General features: G+C 44.1%; 1 protein-coding gene across 8 annotated transcripts in view; it reads right to left on the bottom strand.

Moving 5' to 3' along the window:
- Positions 1–20,122, bottom strand: part of inpp5b (inositol polyphosphate-5-phosphatase B) — a 192,365-nt gene that overhangs the window by 12,552 nt on the left and 159,691 nt on the right. For all 8 annotated transcript variants that reach the window (XM_068011145.1, XM_068011146.1, XM_068011147.1 and 5 more), the window contains 2 exons: positions 11,311–11,438; positions 2,420–2,531 (listed from right to left, as the gene is read on the bottom strand). In XM_068011145.1, coding sequence (XP_067867246.1) covers positions 2,420–2,531; positions 11,311–11,438 — 240 coding nt within the window. The remainder of the gene's footprint in view (positions 1–2,419; positions 2,532–11,310; positions 11,439–20,122) is intronic.

Raw genomic sequence — 20,122 nt, 5'->3', positions numbered from 1 at the left:
AACTAGAGAGCATCGATTTAACGTGAGAGGGAGGAGGTTTAAAGGGGATCAAAGAGATACATTTTTCACACAAAGAACAGTGGGTATCTGGAATGAGCTGCCAGAGGAGGTGGTGGAGGCAGGAACAGTAGCTACATTTAAGAGGCATCTGGACAGGTACTTGAATGAGAAAGACATAGAGGGATATGGAATTAATGCAGGCAGGTGGGATTAGTATAGGTAGGCATTATGGTCGGCATGGATGCGGTGCGCCGAAGGGCCTGTTTCTATGCTGTACAACTCTAATTCACTTCAAATCAGTGTCAGTGCTAGAACACCCCTCAAATGTAACAAGAACCACCTATTTAAGATCTGTCTGAACCAGAGGAAAACGGATATTGTGGTCGATAGTGAAAAGTACCTCAGAAACCATGGGTTTAGTAATAAGTTTGTGCCTTATAAATCACGAGCCTTTTCAGGGAATGTACTTCAATTGCTTCAATAGATATGCTAAATTTGTGAACTGAAAGCAGTTGTTTTCCTTTCATTTACAGAAAGAGAGTCTCCTGACAACGCAGAGCATACGCAGAGCAACTGCCGATGTCATCAGTGCGTCCGAACATTTGCCAGCTTGCCAGTATGGTTCTGCGTATGCACGTGTCAACTTCACCACATAATGACGTGTGAGTGTTGCTTCAATCCTCAATGGCCGCCATAGCCGCCTCCATCCCCTCCAACAGCAGCCCACTCCCCCCAACCCCACAATCAGCGCCTGAATTGCCACTTCTCTTCCCGCTCCCTCCTGCCGTTCTCGCTAGCGCCAACTTGCTCGCCGCTCCCAACTCTTTGCCGCTCCATCCCACTGCTCGCTTCCTGCCTCGCTGCTAGCACCCGCGTGCTCCCCCACCACCCCACCCCGTGCCACTTCTCCGGGTGATGAAGGAATGGGGAGCAGACGGGCGCGTGGGAGAGAATGACGGGACGGAGTGGCGAAAAGGCAGGTGTGGGAGGGAGCAGAGAAGAGAAGCGGCGATCAAGGGAGTGAGTGAGAAACTGAATGCGGCAATCGCAAGAGGGTGCGGGGTACTATTGGGGCGGCAATCGCTGCCACTGAGAGGTGAGAGGGTTTGGGTTCAATTCATTTTTTGTGTCAAATTGAGCAATGCCATCTTTATTACTGGCAGCTGTCTGAGACATTGCAGACAGTGACGTTTCAGTCGATGAGGCTGCACTTGTGCAAGTGCCAGTATTGCACCACCTAGTGGTTGTGTTGTCAGCAAATGCCGTCTTACAGAAAATGATACACTCACCATTAAACGTTTCCTTGGGAACCATACTGACACAAAGGAATACACTACTGAAAGGTAATCTAAACCAGCAAGTAGAAATTTCCAAAATAAAAACAAAGTGCTGAAAATACTCAGCAGGTCTGGCTGCATCTGTGGAGAGAGGAACAGAGTTAACATTTCAGGTCAATGACCTTAATGGTCACAGACCTGAAACATTAACTTTGTTTCTCTCTCCACAAATACTGCCAGACCTGCTGAGTATTTCCAGCACTTTCTATTGTTATTTCACGCTTCCAGCATCTGCAGTATTTTACTTTTATGTAAGTAGAAAGCTCCCTTCAACTGCAACTCAACCCAACATCATACCACACTTTGAAATTCATTATTTGTCCGCTGTTCAGTAAAATCTATCCTTTCAGTGAAGATATGTTTCCCTAGACATTCGGCAAGGTGGTGCCCATTTTTCAAGCGCAAACCGGCCAACTAAATCCCCAATATGGCATGCAGGATGTGCACAAACATTTCTGGCAGAAATTGCGCTGCCCTCTGTTTTGGATATGGTAGGTACACAGTTGACTGGAGTGTACATTGGCAACATTTACAGGCCCGATTACCTTATTCAAATTAGGGTCCTGCAGAGGTCCCATTTTGAATTTTTGAATGCCAGCACCTCACGCCACTGCTGAACTCACAGAGCGCAACGTGGTGCTAACTGGCAGGGAGGCACCCATAATTACCTGAGTCTGGTGCCTATATTGAAAGAACATGGGTCACTCCCCATCAGGGAACAGCCAACTCCCTTCCTGAGGTGGTATTCCCCATCCTTCTCGATACCCAATCACCCACCTTTCCCGTTCCATTCACCTACCCTTCCTCACATATTCGAGATCTGCTGCGACATTAGCTGCAGCCAGAAATTCAATGATGATTCCTTGGCAACTGTGCAGCTTCATGGAAATGAGGCATGAGGGCCAATATTGGGGCACATCAATTCTCAGCATTCACGTTCCGTTATCCTACTAAAAATGGTAATTTCAAGGCTGTCAATTCCATTTGGTTCTCAAGATGTAATTCTCCAATTAGTATTTGATTTTGCTCCCTCCCACACATAGCTTAGTGCATTTGTCCTTGAGAGAACTCTTTTAGCTTACCAAGTGTGGGCACATCAAGGTTGTTGCAAGCAGCATTTTTCAGAAGCTCTCGAAGGAAAGCCATTAAATAATTGAATACATTCTTATGGCATTGAGGTAGCATGCAGACAACCTAAAAGGAGAAAAAGGTAGAGAAATGCAGGACACATTATGCTGGGTATAACTCATCCATTGTTTACTACAATAGATAAAAAATTCTCACTGAGTTTACAAAGGGAGTATGAATTCATCAACAAAATTGTATTTATGTAACACATATATCATTGAAAACCATCCCAAAGTGCTTGCCAAATATTTACAGGACATTAAAGAGAGATTAAGGAAAGTCTGGCCAAAGGATGAGTTTTAAGAGGGCTTTTAAAGTTGAGAAGAAAACTGAAGAGGTGAAAGAGCTTGGGGAGGAACTTATGGAGAATTGGGCCGAGGTAGGTGAAGGCAGGTGTGGGTAATGGAGAGTGCAGGGAGCACAATGCCCCAGAGACCAAAGTCCAAGCACTGGAGGGGGGAGAGGGAGGAGATGTAACTCTGGAGGTGGTGCTGGAGGTAGTATGAGACAAGGCAGTGGATGGGCTTATAGAAGAGGATAACTGCTTCAAATTTGTTCTCTTGGGTGATAGGAAACCAGTGTAGGTGGCAAAGTCTAGGGTGATGATTGAGTGGACAGCATGTGGGCAGGGGAGGTTTGAACAATTTTATGGAGGTTGGGAGGCCAGCAAAGAGGACATTGAAGAAGTCAAGTGTAGAGGTGACAAAACTGTAAAGAAGGTTTCAGCATGAATGGGAATAAGGTAGGAATAGAGGCGGGCAATGTTATAGCGATGGAAATAAGTATTCAGGCATGAGATTGGCTAAAGACCAAAGGTCTGAAAATCAGTGGCCAAAGACAAAAAAGACTGATTTTTTTTGACAAGGAAACCATGTAATTATAGCACTGTTAGTGTTCTGTAATTAATGCAAACGCTTCCAGGCCACTTCAAATGTGTAGTTTTCCCTTTGTTTACCTTCTATTACCATCAAGACAGTGGACCAATGCATTTGTATAAAATCACCAAAGTGACCTCAGCATTCCAACATTTCAGCATTCAATACAGTTAGACTGCGCAATTTTAGCTGGTTAAACTCCAGCAGTAACCCTGCATGTACCTGAGAAATTCTAAAAGCTTAGTTAAGAGGATATTGCTCCACAGAGAATTCCTTATTAGGCAGAAACCATTAGGTACATGTAGATTACGCATTAATTTGAATGGGAGTCTCAAATATGCCATGTATCAAACACAGCTGACCCCACTCAAAAAAATGTCACAAAAGTGGTAAACCTACCTCAGGTACACAGACAATAATCACTGCCAAGCTTCAATTGCACAAAAAAAAGTCTCAACAGAAATTAAGAGGAGACACTGGAATATCCGAGGTCAAGTGTTTCAAGTTGAGGAAAGCTCCCATTAAGTAACATTCCAGATTCTAAAGATTCTCTGCGACACTGAGAATGCTACTGTAACAACTCAAAATCTAAACACTAGCCAGGAACTGCTGCTTCCGACCTTCAGGTCAGCTTCGTGGCTTTCCAGATATTAACCTCTATGTCTACGAATATGTACTCAAATTTGGCACCTCTGATGCATTTCTGAGTCAAGTGCCACCATCATGTCTCAGTTCATCAAGGCAGAATTATACTGGCAAATCAGAAACAGTGCTGTGCAGCACAGTGAGGAGGCATTGGCCTGGCCATGATCAGGCCTCAAACTTCAGCTATTTAATAGATGCGCATTATCTTAAATTGGGGCTCCGGTGCTATTGCTTTGTGTTTTTTTTTAAACCTTTCCGGTCTAATGTAAAGGTTTGTGTGTTCTCCTTTTGCAAAGTCATGCAAAGTATATAGGCTTTTCACAGAGGCAGACTTTGCTGGCGTTCGCAGTGCTTTGTAATGCATTTGCCTGATGGGATTGAGTGTGTACATTGTCAGACCCAACAATAGCATTGAAGAAAGCAGTGAGCTTGTTTCTCCAAAGGTGCTTCGAGACTTACCTTTCAGTTTGTGTTACATAACGTCCCCGATGATTTATTCGGAGGAGTTTTTTTTAGAAAAGTACTCTTGGAGCCTCCTGAGTGGCAGTCAATCCTACCAACAGTGAACCTCACTCCCAATCATGCTGTATGAACATATGAATTAGGAGCAGAAGTAGGCCATTCGGCTCCTTGAGCCTGCTCTGCCATTCAATAAGAACAGGGCTGATCTGTTTGTTTTTCAAATTCCACACTCCCATCTACCCCTGATAACCTTTGATTGCCTTGCCTAACAAGAATCTATCTACATCCGCCTTAAAAATATTCAATGTCCCCGCCTCCACCACCTTCTGAGGCAGAGAGTTCCAAAGTTGCACAACCCTCGGAGAGAAAAAAAATTCTCCTCATCTCTGTCCTAAAAGGACGATCCCCAATTTTAAAACAGTGCCCCACAGTTCTGGAGACACCCACAATTATGAAACATCCTTTCCACATCTACCTTGTCAAGACAGTTCAGGACTTTAATCAAGTCTCCCCTCACTCTTCTAAACTCCAGTGAAAACAAGCCCTGTCTGTCCAACTTTTCCTCATAAGACAACCCGCTCATTCCAGATGTCAATCTAGTAAACCTCTGAATCGCCTCCAACGCATTTACATTCTTCCTTAAATAAGGAGACCAAAACTGCACACAGTATTCAAGATGCGGTTTCACCAATGCCCTGTATTTCAGTACATCCTTACTTTTATTTTCAATTCCTCTCGTAATAAAGGATAGCATTCCATTATCGTTCTTTATTAATTGCTGTACCTGCATACTAATGACTCATGCACGAGAACACCGAGATCCCTCTTCACCTCGGAAGTTTGCAGTCGTTCTCCGTTTAAGTAATACTCTGCTTTTTTATTCTTCCTGCCAAAGCGAACAACTTCACATTCTCCCACATTCTACTCCAGCTGCCAGATTTTTGCCCACTCATTCAACCTACCTTTCTCGGTCTGCAACCTCCTTATGTCCCCTCACAACATACTTTCCTACCTATCTTTGTGTCATCTGCAAATTTAGCTACCATGCCATCGCTCCCCTCATGTAAGTCATTGATATAAATTGTAAAAAGTTGAGGCCCCAGTACAGACCCATGGGGCTCCACTCGTCACATCCTGCCAATCAGAAAAAGGACTGATTTATGCATAATCTCTGTTTTCTGCCAGCCAGCCAATCTTCTATCCATACTAATATGTTACCCCCTACACCATGAGCTCCTACTTTGTGCAATAACCTTTTATGTGGCACCTTGTCAAATGCCTTATGGAAATCCAAGTACAGTACGTCAAAGGGCTCCTCTTTATCCACAGTACTTGTCACTCCTTCAAAGAACTCCAACAGGTTGGTTAAACATGATTTCCCTTTCACAAAACCATGCTGACTATTTCTGATTACCTTGAGTTTTTCTAAGTGCCCAGCTACAACATCCTTAATGATTGATTCTAACACCTTCCCCACGACAGACATCAAGCTAACTGGCCTATAGTTGCTTGTTTTCTGCCTCTCCTACTTCTTGAATGGAGGGGTTATATTTGCTACTTTCCAGTCTGATGGAACCTTTCCAGAATCTAGCGAATTTTGAAAAATTAACACCTATGCATCTATTACCTCATTAGCCACCTCTTTTAAGACCCCAGGATGAAATCCATCAGGACTTGGGGATTTGCAGCCCGCAGCTCCATCAGTTTGGTCAGTACCACTTCTCTGGTGATTGTAATTTCACCAAGTTCCTCTCTTCCTTCCACCTCCTGATTTACAGCAGTAATAGTCGAGCAATGAGATACTGAGTGAAACATTCAAATACAGTGAACCAGAGTTAAGCCTCGATCCACAGAGGCCACCGTTAAACCTTTTGCAGCCCCCAGACTATGAGGAAGTGGACTGTGACAGACTTCTCAAAACATAATGCTCCAAATAAAGCCTGTAAGCTGATTGGTTGGGTAACTAACAGCTTTTTGTGCCTGTAAATAGCTTTAAAAAAATCAGGGGAGAGAACGTTCTTTTTTTTGAAACCTCAAAACCTACCTTATAAGTGATAAGTTTAGTACTACTAAAGTGAGTTTTTTGTTTTTAATTAGTGTAATTTATTAATTCTTACTAGTAATTATTACTTTTAAAAAATATCGTAATTAGTGTTTTTTAGGAAATCAAGGTCCCGAGTGTAAATAATCTCAAATCTTTTGAGCAAATTAAGGGTAAGTCATGGCAGGGCAGCTCGGCAACGTGGAGTGCTCCTCCTGTGCAATGTGGGAAGTCAGAGACACTTCCAGTGTCGAGGACGAACATGTGTGCAGGAAGTGTCTCCAGCTGCAGTTACTCGAAATCCGCGTTTCGGATCTGGAGCGGTGGCTGGGTACACTGTGGAGCATCCACAAGGCTGAAATCATTGTGGATAGCATGTACAGAGTAGAAGAACTAGCCAGGTAGTACAGGAGTCCCCTGGGTCCATCTCCCTCTCTAATAGATATTCCGCTTTGAGTACTGTTGGGGGAGATAGCTTCTCAGGGGAATGCAGCAAAAGCCAAGTCTGTGGCACCACAGGTGGCTCAGCTGCACAGGAGGGAAGGAAAACGAGTAGGAGAGCTATTGTGATAGGGGATTCTATCGTAACGGGTACAGATAGGCGTTTCTGTGGCCGCAAACACGACTCCATTATGGTATGTTGCCTTCCTGGTGCTTGGGTCAAGGATGTCACGGAGCCGCTGCAGGACATGCTGAAGGGGAAGGGTGAACAGGCAGAGGTCATGGTTCACATTAGTACCAATGACATAGGCAGAAAGAGGGATGAGGTCCTGCAACAAGAATTTAGGGAGCTAGGTAGCAGATTAAAAAGTAGAGCCTCAAAGGTTGTAACCTCTGGATTACTCCCGATGCCACCTGCTAGTAAGTATAGGAATAGGAGGATAGAGCAGATGAATGTGTGCCTGAAGACATGGTGCAGGAGGGAAGGCTTCAGTATCTTGGATCACTGGGCCTGTACAAGTTGGACGGGTTGCACCTGAACTGTAACGGGACCAACATCCTTGCTGGGAGGTTTGCTAGTGCTGCTGGGGGGTGTTTAAACTAATTTGGCAGGGGGATAGGATATAGAGTAGAGGTACAGCAGGGGGTGATGCACAGCCAAATATAGAAGAGAAATTAAGTCAGTCTGGAAGGCAGAGCACAAGTGAATAATAAATTGCATCTATTTTAATGCAAGGGCAGATGAATTGAGGGCGTTGATTAACACATGGGAATATGATATTATTGCTATCACAGAGACATGGTTGAGGGGAGGGCAGGACTGGCAGCTCAATATTCCAGCATATAGAATCTTCAGGCTTGATTGGGGTGGGGTGTAAAAGAGGAGATGGCATTGCACTATTGATCAAGGAGTCAATTATTACAGTAAGGAGGGATGATATCTTAGATGGTTCCTCAAATTAGGCCATATTGGTAGAACTTAAAAACAAAAAGGGGGCAATCACTTGGCTGAGAGTGTACTACAGGCCTCCAAGTAGTCAGGGAGAGATAGAGGAGCAGATATGTAGGCAAATCTCAGAGAGGAGTAAACATAATAGGGTAATAATAGTAGGGGATTTCAACTTCCCCAATATCAACTGGGATAGTCTTAGTGTAAAAGGCTTAAAGGGGGCGGAATTCTTAACATGCATACAGAGGAGCTTTTTGAGCCAGCACGTACAAAGTCCCAGAAGAGAAGGGGCAGTACTGGACCTAATCCTACGGAATAAAGCCAGACAAGTGGTAGAAGTGTCAGTGGGAGAGCATTTCAGGGATAACTACCTTAAATGTTAAAGGTCACTATGAAAACGGACGAAGAGGGACCGGAAATAAAGGTACTGAATTGGGGGAAGGCAGATTTCAATATGATAAAATAGGATCTGGTCAAAGTGGACTGGGAACAGCTACTTGTAGGAAAGTCTACATCAGACCAGTGGGTCATTCAAAAAGGAAATAGTGAGAGTTCAGGGCCAACATGTTCCTGTTAAGGTGAAGGGTAGGACCAACAAGTCCAGGGTACCCTGGATGTCAAGGAATATAGAGGATTGGATAAGGAAAAAAAAAAAAGAGGCTTATGGCAGATTCAGGGGCTGCAAACAGCGGAGGCCCTAGAGGTGTATAGGAAGTATAGGGGGGTACTTAAAAAAGTAATTAGGAGAGCGAAGAGGGGACACAAAAAAACACTGGCGGGCAAGCTAAAGGAAAATCCGAAGGCGTTTTATAAGTATATTAAGGGCAAGAGGATAACCAGGGAAAGAGTAGGGCTCATTAGGGACCAAAGTGGCATTCTGTGTGTGGAGCCAGAGGACATAGGTGAGGTTTTAAATGATTACTTTTCATCTGTGTTCGCTATGGAGAAGGACGATGTAAGTGTAGAGATCAAATGGGGGATTGTGATATACTTGAACAAATTAGCATTGAAAGGGAGGAGGTATTAGCGGTTTTAGCGCGCTTGAAAGTGGATAAATCCTCAGGCCCAGGTGAGATGTATCCCAGGCTGCTAAGTGAGACAAGTGAGGAGATAGCAGGGGCTCTGACACAACTTTTTAAATCCTCTCTGGCCACAAGAGAGGTGCCAGAGGACTGGAGGACAGCGAATGTGGTACCATTATTCAAGAAGGGTAGCAGGGATAAACCAGGTAATTACAGGCCGGTGAGTCTAATATCAGTGGTAGGGAAACTACTGGAAAAAATTCTGAGGGACAGGATTAATCTCCACTTGGAGAGGCAGGGATTAATGAGGGATAGTCAGCATGGCTTTGTCAGGGGGAGATCACGTCGAACTAACTTGATTGAATTTTTTGAGGAGGTGACTAGATGTGTAGATGAGGGTAAAGCAGTTGATGTCGTCTATCAGAAGCCTTACTGAAGTCCATGTAAAGTCCCGCATGGGAGATTGGTCAAGAAGCTAACAGCCCATGGGATCCAGGGCAATTTGGCAAATTGGATCCAAAATTGGCTTAGTGGCAGGAGGCAGAGGGTGATGGCCGAGGATTGTTATTGCAATTGGAAGCCTGTGACCAGTGGTGTACCACAGGGATCAGTGCTGGGACCCTTGCTTTTTGTAGTGTACATTAATGATTTAGACGTGAATATAGGAGGTATGATCACTAAGTTCGTAGATGACATGAAAATTGGTGGTGTCGTAAATAGTGAGAAGGAAAGCCTTAGATTACAGGACGATATAGATGGGCTGGTAAGATGGGCGGAGCAGTGGCAAATAGAATTTAATCCTGAGAAGTGTGGGCTGATGCATTTTGGGAGGACTAACAAGGCAATGGAATATACAATGGATGGTAGGACCCTAGGAAGTACAGAGGGCCAGAGGGACCTTGGTGTACTTGTCCATAGGTCACAGAAGGCAGCAGCACAGGTAGATAAGGTGGTTAGGAAGGCATATGGGATACTTGTCTTTATTAGCCGAGGCATAGAATATAAGAGCAGGGAGGTTATGATGGAGCTGTATAAAATGCTAGTTAGGCCACAGCTGGACAGGGGTGTCACATTAGCGGTTTTCCAATCCGCTGGTACCCGACCGGAATCCAGTGAGTTTTGGTATATTACGACCAATGCCTCCACTATCTCTGCAACCACTTCTTTTAAAACCCTTGGATGCAGGCCATCAGGTCCTGGCGACTTGTCTGCCTTTAGTCCCATCAGCTTGTCAAGCACCTTTTCCCTCGTGATAGAGACTGTTACAAGTTCCTCCCTCCCATTTACACCTTGCTCATTTATTATTGTTGGGATGTTTATATTGTCCTCCACCGTGAAGACCGATGCAAAATATTGGTTTAAATTATCTGCCATTTCCCTGTTCCCTGTTATTAATTCCCCAGTCTCATAATATATTCATTTAATATTGTCCTTGATATCCCTTGCTAGTTTTTCTCATATTCTCTTCTTGCAACTCTTTATTTCATAAAATCACAGAATGGATAGAACACAGGTGGCCATTCGGCCCATCAGAACCATGCCGGCTTACTGCAAGAGCAACTCATCTAGTCCCAATCCCCTGTCTTTTCCCTGTAGCCCTGCAAATTTTCTCTCTTCAAGTGCTTATCCAATTCCCTTTTGAAAGCCAAGATTAAATCTCCGTCCACCACACCCTCAGGCAGTGCAATTCAGATCCTAAGCACTCGCTGCGTAAAAAAGTTTTTCCTCATGATGGACATCTTTGGTTCTTTTGCCAATCTTTTAAAATCGGTGTCCTCTGGTTCACGACCCTTCCACTAACGGGAACAATTTCTCTCTATATACTATGTCTCGATCCCTCATGATTTTGAACATCTCTATCAAATCTCCTCTCAACCTTCTTTTCTCTAAGAACAACCCCAGCTTCTCCAATCTGAAGTCCCTCATCCCTGGAATCACTCTCATAAATCTTTTCTGCACCCTCTCTAGAGTCTTTACGTCCTTTCTAAAGTACAGTACCCAGAGAATTGAACACAATACTCCAGTTCAGGCTATGCTGGCTTTCCTTACACTTGTCTGAGGGAAAGGGAAGTCCATATCGGCCACATCAACTGCATTTCCCTCATCAACCCTCTCTGTTACTTCATCAAAAAACCCAATCAAATTGGTTAAGCATGATTTGCTGAACCAGTGCTTTATACAGGTTCATCATAACTTCCTTGCTTTTGTACTCTATGCCTCTATTTATAAACCCCAGGATCCCATAAGCCTTTTTAACCACTTTCTCAACCTCTCCTGCCACCTCCAATCCACAACAATGGCAGGGTTAGCAAGTAATGAGTCATGTGGTCACAGTCCTCTGCTGTGATTTGTCTAATGTAGTCAAGCTGGGAATACGTTTGCCATGAGGAAGCTGGATTTTGCTCTTTACCTGTTCACTCAGCGCGTAACTGCTGGAACTCTCTAAACAATTCTTGTACAGGTTGTATGTGATGACTGGCTCTGGAAGGGCATCCAGAAAGAGCAACAGTGCTTCAGTAATAGAATGGTTACTGCCAGCTGCAAACACAAGTTAAAGAAATAGACGAAGTACTTCATGTCACTTGTACACAGAAAATATATTAGTCAGCATAGTCAGTCTCACAGTAAGAAACTATCTTGAGCAGGGAAAGAGAAGGTTAAAGAATATATCACAAATATATCACTGTAATAGAGTGACTAACTTTCCTTGCAACCTAATACTGCTATACAAATAGAAGTTTAAACGAAACTGATCCAAAATTTTCACAAGATGTTTGTCCTGGTGTCTCTCCATTGTATTTTGTTAACATGCTTTAGAACTGCAGGCCAGCATTAGCTATAGTTGCTGTTTTGTGCAAGCCACTCCTACAATCTGTCAATCTGAAGTTCTACTCTCCGAACAACATGCATAAGGAATCCCTCAGCCCCCATTCCCTAATGTCGATGATCATGATGAATGGCATCCCCACCCATGTGATGTAATTTAATTCTTGCACGGTGTGTCAATGAGTTACATTACACAACCGGCATTGTTCAAACATAAAACTTTTAATATCCTTGTGCTAAGCTGCTCTCGGGGCTTTTTTGAAATGGAGGCTCTAACTAGTTTAAAACAAAGGGGTTAACACCCAGGTTAGGATAGGCTGAAGAGGAATTTACCGCAAGTGCGCTGAACACTGCTGGTGAGAAAAATAGACTATGTGGGAAAGTGCAGAGCGAAAGTAATTCTAAATAAAGAGCTTGCATTTATCATCACCTGAAGGCATCACAATGCCCTTCACAACCAATAATTACTTTTGAAGTCTATTTGCGATTGTTATGTAGGCAAAAAGAAACATTATGTTTATGTATACACACAAATACACTGCTATTGCCCATCTTTCAGTAGCTAGTTGAAGGTAGATACTGAAAGCGAGACAGCTGCTGTCTTTTTATAGAGCCAGAGAAGTTTTTTTTTATTCATTCAAGGGATGTGGGCATCGCTGGCCAGGCCAGCATTTATTGCCCATCCCCAATTGCCCTTGAGAAGGTGGTGGTGAGCTGCCTTCTTGAACTGCTGCAGTCCATGTGGGGTAGGTACACCCACAGTGCTGTTAGGAAGGGAGTTCCAGGATTTTGACCTAGCGACAGTGAAGGAACGGCAATATAGTTCCAAGTCAGGATGGTGTGTGACTTGGAGGGGAACTTGCAGGTGGTGGTGTTCCCATGCATTTGCTGCCCTTGTCCTTCTAGTTGGTAGAGGTCGTGGGTTTGGAAGGTGCTGTTGAAGGAGCCTTGGTGCGTTGCTGCAGTGCATCTTGTACACATTGCTGCCACTGTGCATTGGTGTGGAGGGAGTGCATGTTTGTAGATGGGGTACCAATCAAGCGGGCCTGCTTTGTCCTGGATGGTGTTGAGCTTCTTGAGTGTTGTTGGAGCTGCACCCATCCAGGCAAGTGGAGAGTATTCCATCACACTCCTGACTTGTGCCTTGTAGATGGTGGACAGGCTTTGGGGAGTCAGATGAGTTACTTGCCGCAGGATTCCTAGCCTCGGACCTGCTCTTGTAGCCACGGTATTTATATGGCTACTCCAGTTCGGATTCTGGTCAATGGTAGCCCCAAGGATGTTGATAGTGGGGGATTCAGCGATGGTAATGCCATTGAATGTCATGGGGAGATGGTTAGATTCTCTCTTGTTGGAGATGGTCATTGCCTGGCACTTGTGTGGCGCGAAGGTTACTTGCCACTTATCACCACAAGCCTGGATATTGTCTAGGTCTTGCTGCATTTCTACACGGACTGCTTCAGTATCTGAGGAGTCACGAAGGTGCTGGACATTGTGCAATCATCAGCGAACATCCCCACTTCTGACCTTATGACTGAAGGAAGGTCATTGATGAAGCAGCTGAAGATGGTTGGGCCGAGGACACTACCCTGAGGAACTCCTGCAGTGATGTCCTGGAGCTCAGATGATTGACCTCTAACATACTTTTCCTCGGATGGTGATGGCAAACACGAGGGGACATAGCTTTAAGTTGAGGGGTGATAGATATAGGACAGATGTCAGAGGTAGTTTCTTTACACAGAGAGTAGTAGGGGCGTGGAACGCCCTGCCTGCAACAGTAGTAGACTCGCCAACTTTAAGGGCATTTAAGTGGTCATTGGATAGACATATGGATGAAAATGGAATAGTGTAGATCAGATGGTTTCACAGGTCGGCGCAACATCGAGGGCTGAAGGGCCTGTACTGCGCTGTAATGTTCTATGTTCTATGTAATTACAACTATCTTCCTTTGCGCTAGGTATGACTCCAACCAGCAGAGGGCTTTCCCCGATTCACATTTTCCTCAGTTTTGCTAGGGCTCCTTGATGCCATACTCGGTCAAATGCTGCCTTGATGTCAAGGGCAGTCACTCTCATCTCACCTCTTGAGTTCAACTCTTTTGTCCATGTTTGAACCAAGGCTGTAATGAGGTCAGGAGCTGAGTGGCCCTGGCCGATCCCAAACTGAGCATCACTGAGCAGGTTATTGCTAAGCAAGTGCCGCTTGATGGCACTGTTGATGACAGCTTCCACCACTTTACTGATGATTGAGAGTAGGCTGATGGGGCAGTAATTGGCCAGGTTGGACTTGTCCTGCATTTTGTGTACAGGACATACCTGGGCAATTTTCCACATTGCAGGGTAGATACCAGTGTTGTCGCTGTACTGGAACAGCTTGGATAGGGGCGCAGCAAGTTCTGGAGCACAGGTCTTCAGTACTATTGCCGGAATATTGTCAGGTCCCATAGCCTTTACAGTATCCAGTGTCTTCAGTTGTTTCTTGATATCACGTGGAGTAAATCGAAATGGCTGAAGTCTGGCATCTGTGATGTTGGGGACTTCAGGAGGACGCCGAGATGGATCATCCACTCGGCACTTCTCGCTGAAGATTGTTGCAAATGCCTCAGCCTTATCTTTCGTATTGATGTGCTGGGCTCCCCCATCATTGAGGATGGGGATATTTGTGGAGCCACCTCCTCCAGTTAACTGTTTCATGTCCACCACCATTCACGACTGGATGTGGCAAGATTGCAGAGCTTAGATCTGATCCATTGATTATGGCATCGCTTAGCTCTGTCTATCGCATGCTGCTTACGCAGTTGGGCACGCAGATAGTCCTGTGTTGTAGCTTCACCAGGTTGACACCTCATTTTGAGGTATGCCTGGTGCTGCTCCTGGCATGCTCTCCTGCATTCTTCATTGAACCAGGGTTGGTCTCCTGGCTTGATGGTAATGGTAGAGTGGGGGATATGCCGGGCCATGAGGTTACAGATTGTGGTTGAGTACACTTCTGCTGCTGCTGATGGCCCACAGCACCTCATGGATGCCCAGTTTTGCATTGCTAGATCTGTTCGAAATCTATCCCATTTAGCACGGTGATAGTGCCACACAACACGATGGACGGTATCCTCAACATGAAGGCGGGACTTCGTCTCCATAAGGACTGTGCGGTGGTCACTCCTGCCAATACAGTCATAGACAGATGCATCTGCAGCAGGCAGATTGGTGAGGACGAGGTCAAGTATGTTTTCCCCTCTTGTTGGTTCCCTCACCACCTGCCGCATACCCAGTCTAGCAGATATGTCCTTTAGGACTCGGCCAGCTCGGTCAGTAGTGGTGCTGGTAGTGGTCAGAAGTACAGAAGGAGGCCATTTGGGTCATTGTGCCTATACTGGCACTTTGATCATGCAATCCACTTGACATGAGAAATGGCGCATGGGGAGCTATTTAAACTCATGGATGTGAAAAAATCTAACCATTAAAAAATTTACCTTGACAAGGAGTACTTTGTTGCAGCATTTCCCTTGGACCAGAAACAAAGTGCAGGTCATACTCAGTTAACCTGAGATGTATAAGGATAGTTTTCATTATTTCTGTCTTTCTTGACGTCCTCAAGATTTACAACCAATTCTGATAGCGAAGTATAGAATCACAGAATAATACAGCACAGTAAGAGGCTCTTTGAACGAGCTACCCAATTCATTTTTCCCCTTCAAGTAGTTATCCAATTTTCTTTTAAAAGTTACTATTGAATTTGTTTCTGCCAGCTTCTCAGGCTGTACATACCAGAACATAACAACTTGCAGCACCAAAAAATTAGGATCATAGAGTTATACAGCACAGAAACAGGCCCTTCGGCCCATCGTGTCTGTCCCAGCCATCAAACACTTATCTATTCCAATTCCATTTTCCAGCACTTGGCCCGTAGCCTTGTATGCTATGGCGTTTCAAGTGCCCATCTAAATATTTCTTAAATGTTGTGAGGGTTTTTTCTCATCTCATCTCTGGTTTTTTAGCCTTCAATCTGTGTCCTCTAGTTACTGCCCCTTCTGCCACTGGAAAGTTTCTCCTTAATTATTCCATCAAAACCCTTCATGATTCTGAAAACCTCTACTAAATCTCCTCTAAAGTGGAGTGCCTGGAATACTGCAAATGGAGCCTAACCAATGATCTATAAAGGTTTGGCATAACCTTGCTTTATAAAACCAAGGATTTGGTGTGTTTTTTTTCTCAACTTGTCCTATCATCTCCAGAGATTTGTATAAATACATTGCCACAGCGCTCTCTGTTCCTGCACCCTCTTTAACAGTGTACCATTTAATTCATATTGCCTCTTCTTGTTCTTCCTTACAAAATGCATCACTTCACATTTCTCAGTGCTAAATTGCATCGGCCATTTCACCAGCCTGTCTATGTCCTCCTGAAGTCTGCTGTTATCGTCCTCCCTGTTTACGACATTTCCAAGTTTTGGGTCATCAGCAAACTTTGAAATTATGCCTCATAAGCCCAAGCCCAAGTCCAAGTTATTAACATAGATCAAAAATAAAGCAGTAGTCTTAATACCAACCCCTGGGTTCAGCACCGTTGTTATGAAAATGTTTCTATATTTATGGCTAAATATTTTTTTGAGGACTCATATTTAAATTGTGGAGATGGATTCACTGGAAGGCTGAAGATTTCTTAAATGCTGGACTTTGCTTTGTTGTTGACAGTTCACTGAAAGGACACTGAGATGTTGTTTGAAAACAATCTGTGCTGGAAATCATGTGCTTTAAGCTGTGAACAACAGAAGCCTTGGTGACCTGGGCAAGATGTTTATAGAGGAGTCACATGTCAAGGTTTATTGTAGTCAGGAGGTTGACTTTCTGTTTTGGGGTTTGAATATTGTTTTCAAGTGCAGTTGGGGTGTGAACTGTTTTGAAGACAGTTGTTGTTTTGCCTGCCAAGGAAAAAGAAACACCCAGCTCACGTCTTTCTCTACTTCTTAGAAGAAACCCTGCAAAGATCCAGTGTGAGAGCGCTAAAATCCCTGGTGCTGCTTACCTCCTGAGAAGCTGGAAAAACCTGCCAGATTAATTCTCAACGCTGCATGAAAATATCTACTTCAGCAAAGATCCCAGTGACCCATCTCTGTATACTTGGACGCCAGACCAAAAAGGGCAACTGACTTCCTTCCATATCTTCTCTTTTTCTTCAAGAATTAGCAAGTATTTGGCCAAAGTATTTTTTTGCAACAGACATCTTCAGACAGAATTTCTGTATTTTTTTCTGTGCGTCTGTGTGTTGGGGGGTAGGGGGCAGATTTTAAAAAGGGAACTTTCATATTTCAATCTGTGTGTTAGTGCTTTGCTTAATTACTGGATAAGTCTTGTTTACTGATAATTTTGTTGTTTATTAAAGAAACCTGGTTGGTATATTTTATTCTGGGATAAAGAGTAGAATATATGATTGACTGCATCAGTAACTGGGTAAACATTTAAATATATGTTGTGATCTGTGGAGAAGTGGAACTAGAAAAGACAGTGCACCCCTCCCACTTTGGTCGCAACAAATAATTGGTAGCTCTGTGCGGGATAACCCAAAAGCAAACGACATGCAATTGTAAGTGGGGTAATAATAATTGAAAAGGTGAAAAGGAGAGCGGCAGGTTTCTTGTACATTAGAGTAAAGTTTACATTACCAGAATGGCTACTTTTGATGCAAGTGTGTTTGTGCAGCAGCCTGGAATAGATTACGAGTCTTTAAAGACACTGTCCACTGATGAGCTATCAAGTGTGGTTGAGTACTTGAAATTAGAGATTAGACCAAAAGCTAGGCGGACTGAAATTCAGAGACTAGTGGCCAGGCAGCTGGAGATTGAAGTGAAAGAGCCAGAGGGACGAGCAGAATCGGTAACATTGGCACAGTTTCAACTGGACAGGAAGAAGTCAGAGCTAGAATTTCAGGCAAGAGAAAAGGAAAAAGGATATTGTGAAGAGAGTAAGTAGAGTGGCAGGAGAGAGAAAAGATAAAAAAGAAAGCATTTCAAAGGGAACAAGTAGACTGGCAGGAGAGAGAATGGACAAGAGAGAGGAAAAGGAGAAAGGGAATACCAGATTAGAAGGCTGGAACTAGAGAAAAAAAGGATGCCCTTGACCCCGATGAAAATTCGGTTGCGGAAAGACCTATCTCTAACCCAGGACCCCAGTGGAGAGCTGTTTAAATTTGTGCAAACCCTCCCAAAGTTTGAGGAAAGGGACCTACAGACATTTTTCATTTCTTCTGAAAAGATAGTCAGACAGATGAAGTGGACGAAGGAAAGCCGGATACTGCTTATGCAGTGATTGATGGGCAGAGCTCATGAAGTTTATGCCATGCTTTTGGAGGAGGCGCCTGTAGATTATGAGATGACAAAAAAGCAATTCTCACTGTTTATGAATCTGGACAGACTTATATAGAATTTGAGAGAGTAATGCAAATTAATGTCGATCGTTGGATGTGGACACTGAAGGCAGAGGTCACTTATAAGAACCTTAGAGAAATAATTCTGGAAGAATTTAAAAATTCACTCCTTCCGTTAGTAAGAACCCATGTAGAGAACCAGATAGTTTCAACAGCCAGACAGGCAGTGGAAATCGCTGATGATTATGAGCTTGTCCACAAGCCCAAACCCTTTGTCCGTCACCCCCACAAACCCGAGAAAGATAGAAGGTGGGAGACTGAAAGGAAGGCAAGTAGCCGGGGAGAACAATGGACAGCTGGGAACGCCCCAGGATCGCCTCCTCAGGCCAGAAAAGAAGATGCTGAGGGTGGAAGTAAGTTCCGAAAGCCTAAATGTTACCATTGTCACAAGGTGGGACACTTTTGTGCAGAATGCTGGAAGTTGCGGGGTAAACCCATGGAACCTACTGGGGTACACAAGGACAATGCAGAGAAAGAGGCTCTGACCGAGAGTATGACAGATCAGGCTGTAGCTCTGACTGCAGCTGTAAGGCCAAGTACAAAAAACGCTGTGAATGTGGGAAAGGTGAACAAGATACCTGAGGGAATTTTTGTCAAAAGGAAAAGTAACTCCTTATCCCTCAACTGAGGCAAGCAAACCTATGGTTATACTTAGGGATACAGGAGCCACCCAAACTCTTTTCCTGGGGAAAGGCATAACTTTTCCACCAGACAGCGCACTGAATGCCAAGATTTTAGAGAATGGTATTGGCGGGAAGCAAATACCCATACCTTTGTATCAGGTGCACCTAGAGTGTGACCTAATGTGTGATACGGTAACTGTAGGAGCTGTCCCCAGTTTGTCTGTAGACAGAGCTGACCTATTCCGGGGGAACGATTTGGCCAGAGCGAAGGTAGTAGCTTCTCCAATAGTCACGGAAAAACCAAGTGATGTCAAAGAGACAGAACAGTTGCAGGAAAAGGTTCCAGGATTTTTTCCTTCGTGTGTAATGACCCGAGCAATGGCTAAACAAGTTCCATTGTCCAAGTTTCATTGTCAGAGGTCAAATTGGCACCACAGACAGATAGTCAAATATCTGAGACTTTCTTTGGGGATTCGGATAATCAAAAGGAAATATTCAGCAAATCTTCTCTGATCATGGCCCAGCAAGCCGATCCAGAGTTAAGGAAAGTGGCACAATCGGCTCTAACTGAAGCTAAGGAAAAGGGAGTTCCAGAAGGCTACTATATTAAAAATGGGATTCAGATGAGGAAGCGGAGACCTCCTCACAGACCTGCGGACAAAGAATATACGGTTGTTCATCAAATAGTGGTTCCGCTCAAGTATAGCCAGGAAATATTAAGGATAGCCCATGAAATGCCTAAAGTGGGACATGAGGATTCAAAAGACCCAATCACAGATAAGTCGACAATTTACTGGCCAGGACTTTCCAAGGACGTGGTGCAGCTTAGTAAAAGGTGCCATAGGTGCCAGGTTATGGGAAAACTGCAACCTGCCATAAAACCGGCACCTCTAATTCACATACCAGTTTCTGGGGAACCATTTAATAGGGCGTTGGTAGTCTGTGTAGGGCCTTTACCGAAAACAAAAGTGGGACACCAAAATATACTCATTATCATAGATATGGCTACACGGTTCCCAGAGGCCATTTCCTTGAGAACAATTTCTGCTAAGCTAGTGGTAGAGAAGTTAATCCAGTTCTTTATTAGCTAAGGATTACCGATTGAGATTCAGTCAGTTCACGGTTCCAATTTTATGTCTAAATATTTTCAGGAAATTTTGAATAATTTAGGTACAACACAGCTGAAGTCTTCTGCATACCACCCACAGACACAAGGGGCTTTAGAACAGTACCATCAAACCCTCAAAACGACAATCAGGGCATACTCTCATGAATATCCCCATGATTGGGATAAAGTGCTAGAACTTCTTTTGTTTGCCACTAGGGATTCACCTAATGAGTCTACCGTTTTAGT

This window comes from Heterodontus francisci, chromosome 31 (assembly GCF_036365525.1).
Source record: "Heterodontus francisci isolate sHetFra1 chromosome 31, sHetFra1.hap1, whole genome shotgun sequence".
In the NCBI taxonomy this organism is placed as follows: domain Eukaryota; kingdom Metazoa; phylum Chordata; class Chondrichthyes; order Heterodontiformes; family Heterodontidae; genus Heterodontus; species Heterodontus francisci.
The sequence above is the reverse complement of the archived record's forward strand: the minus strand, read 5'-3'. Positions and strand labels throughout refer to the sequence as shown.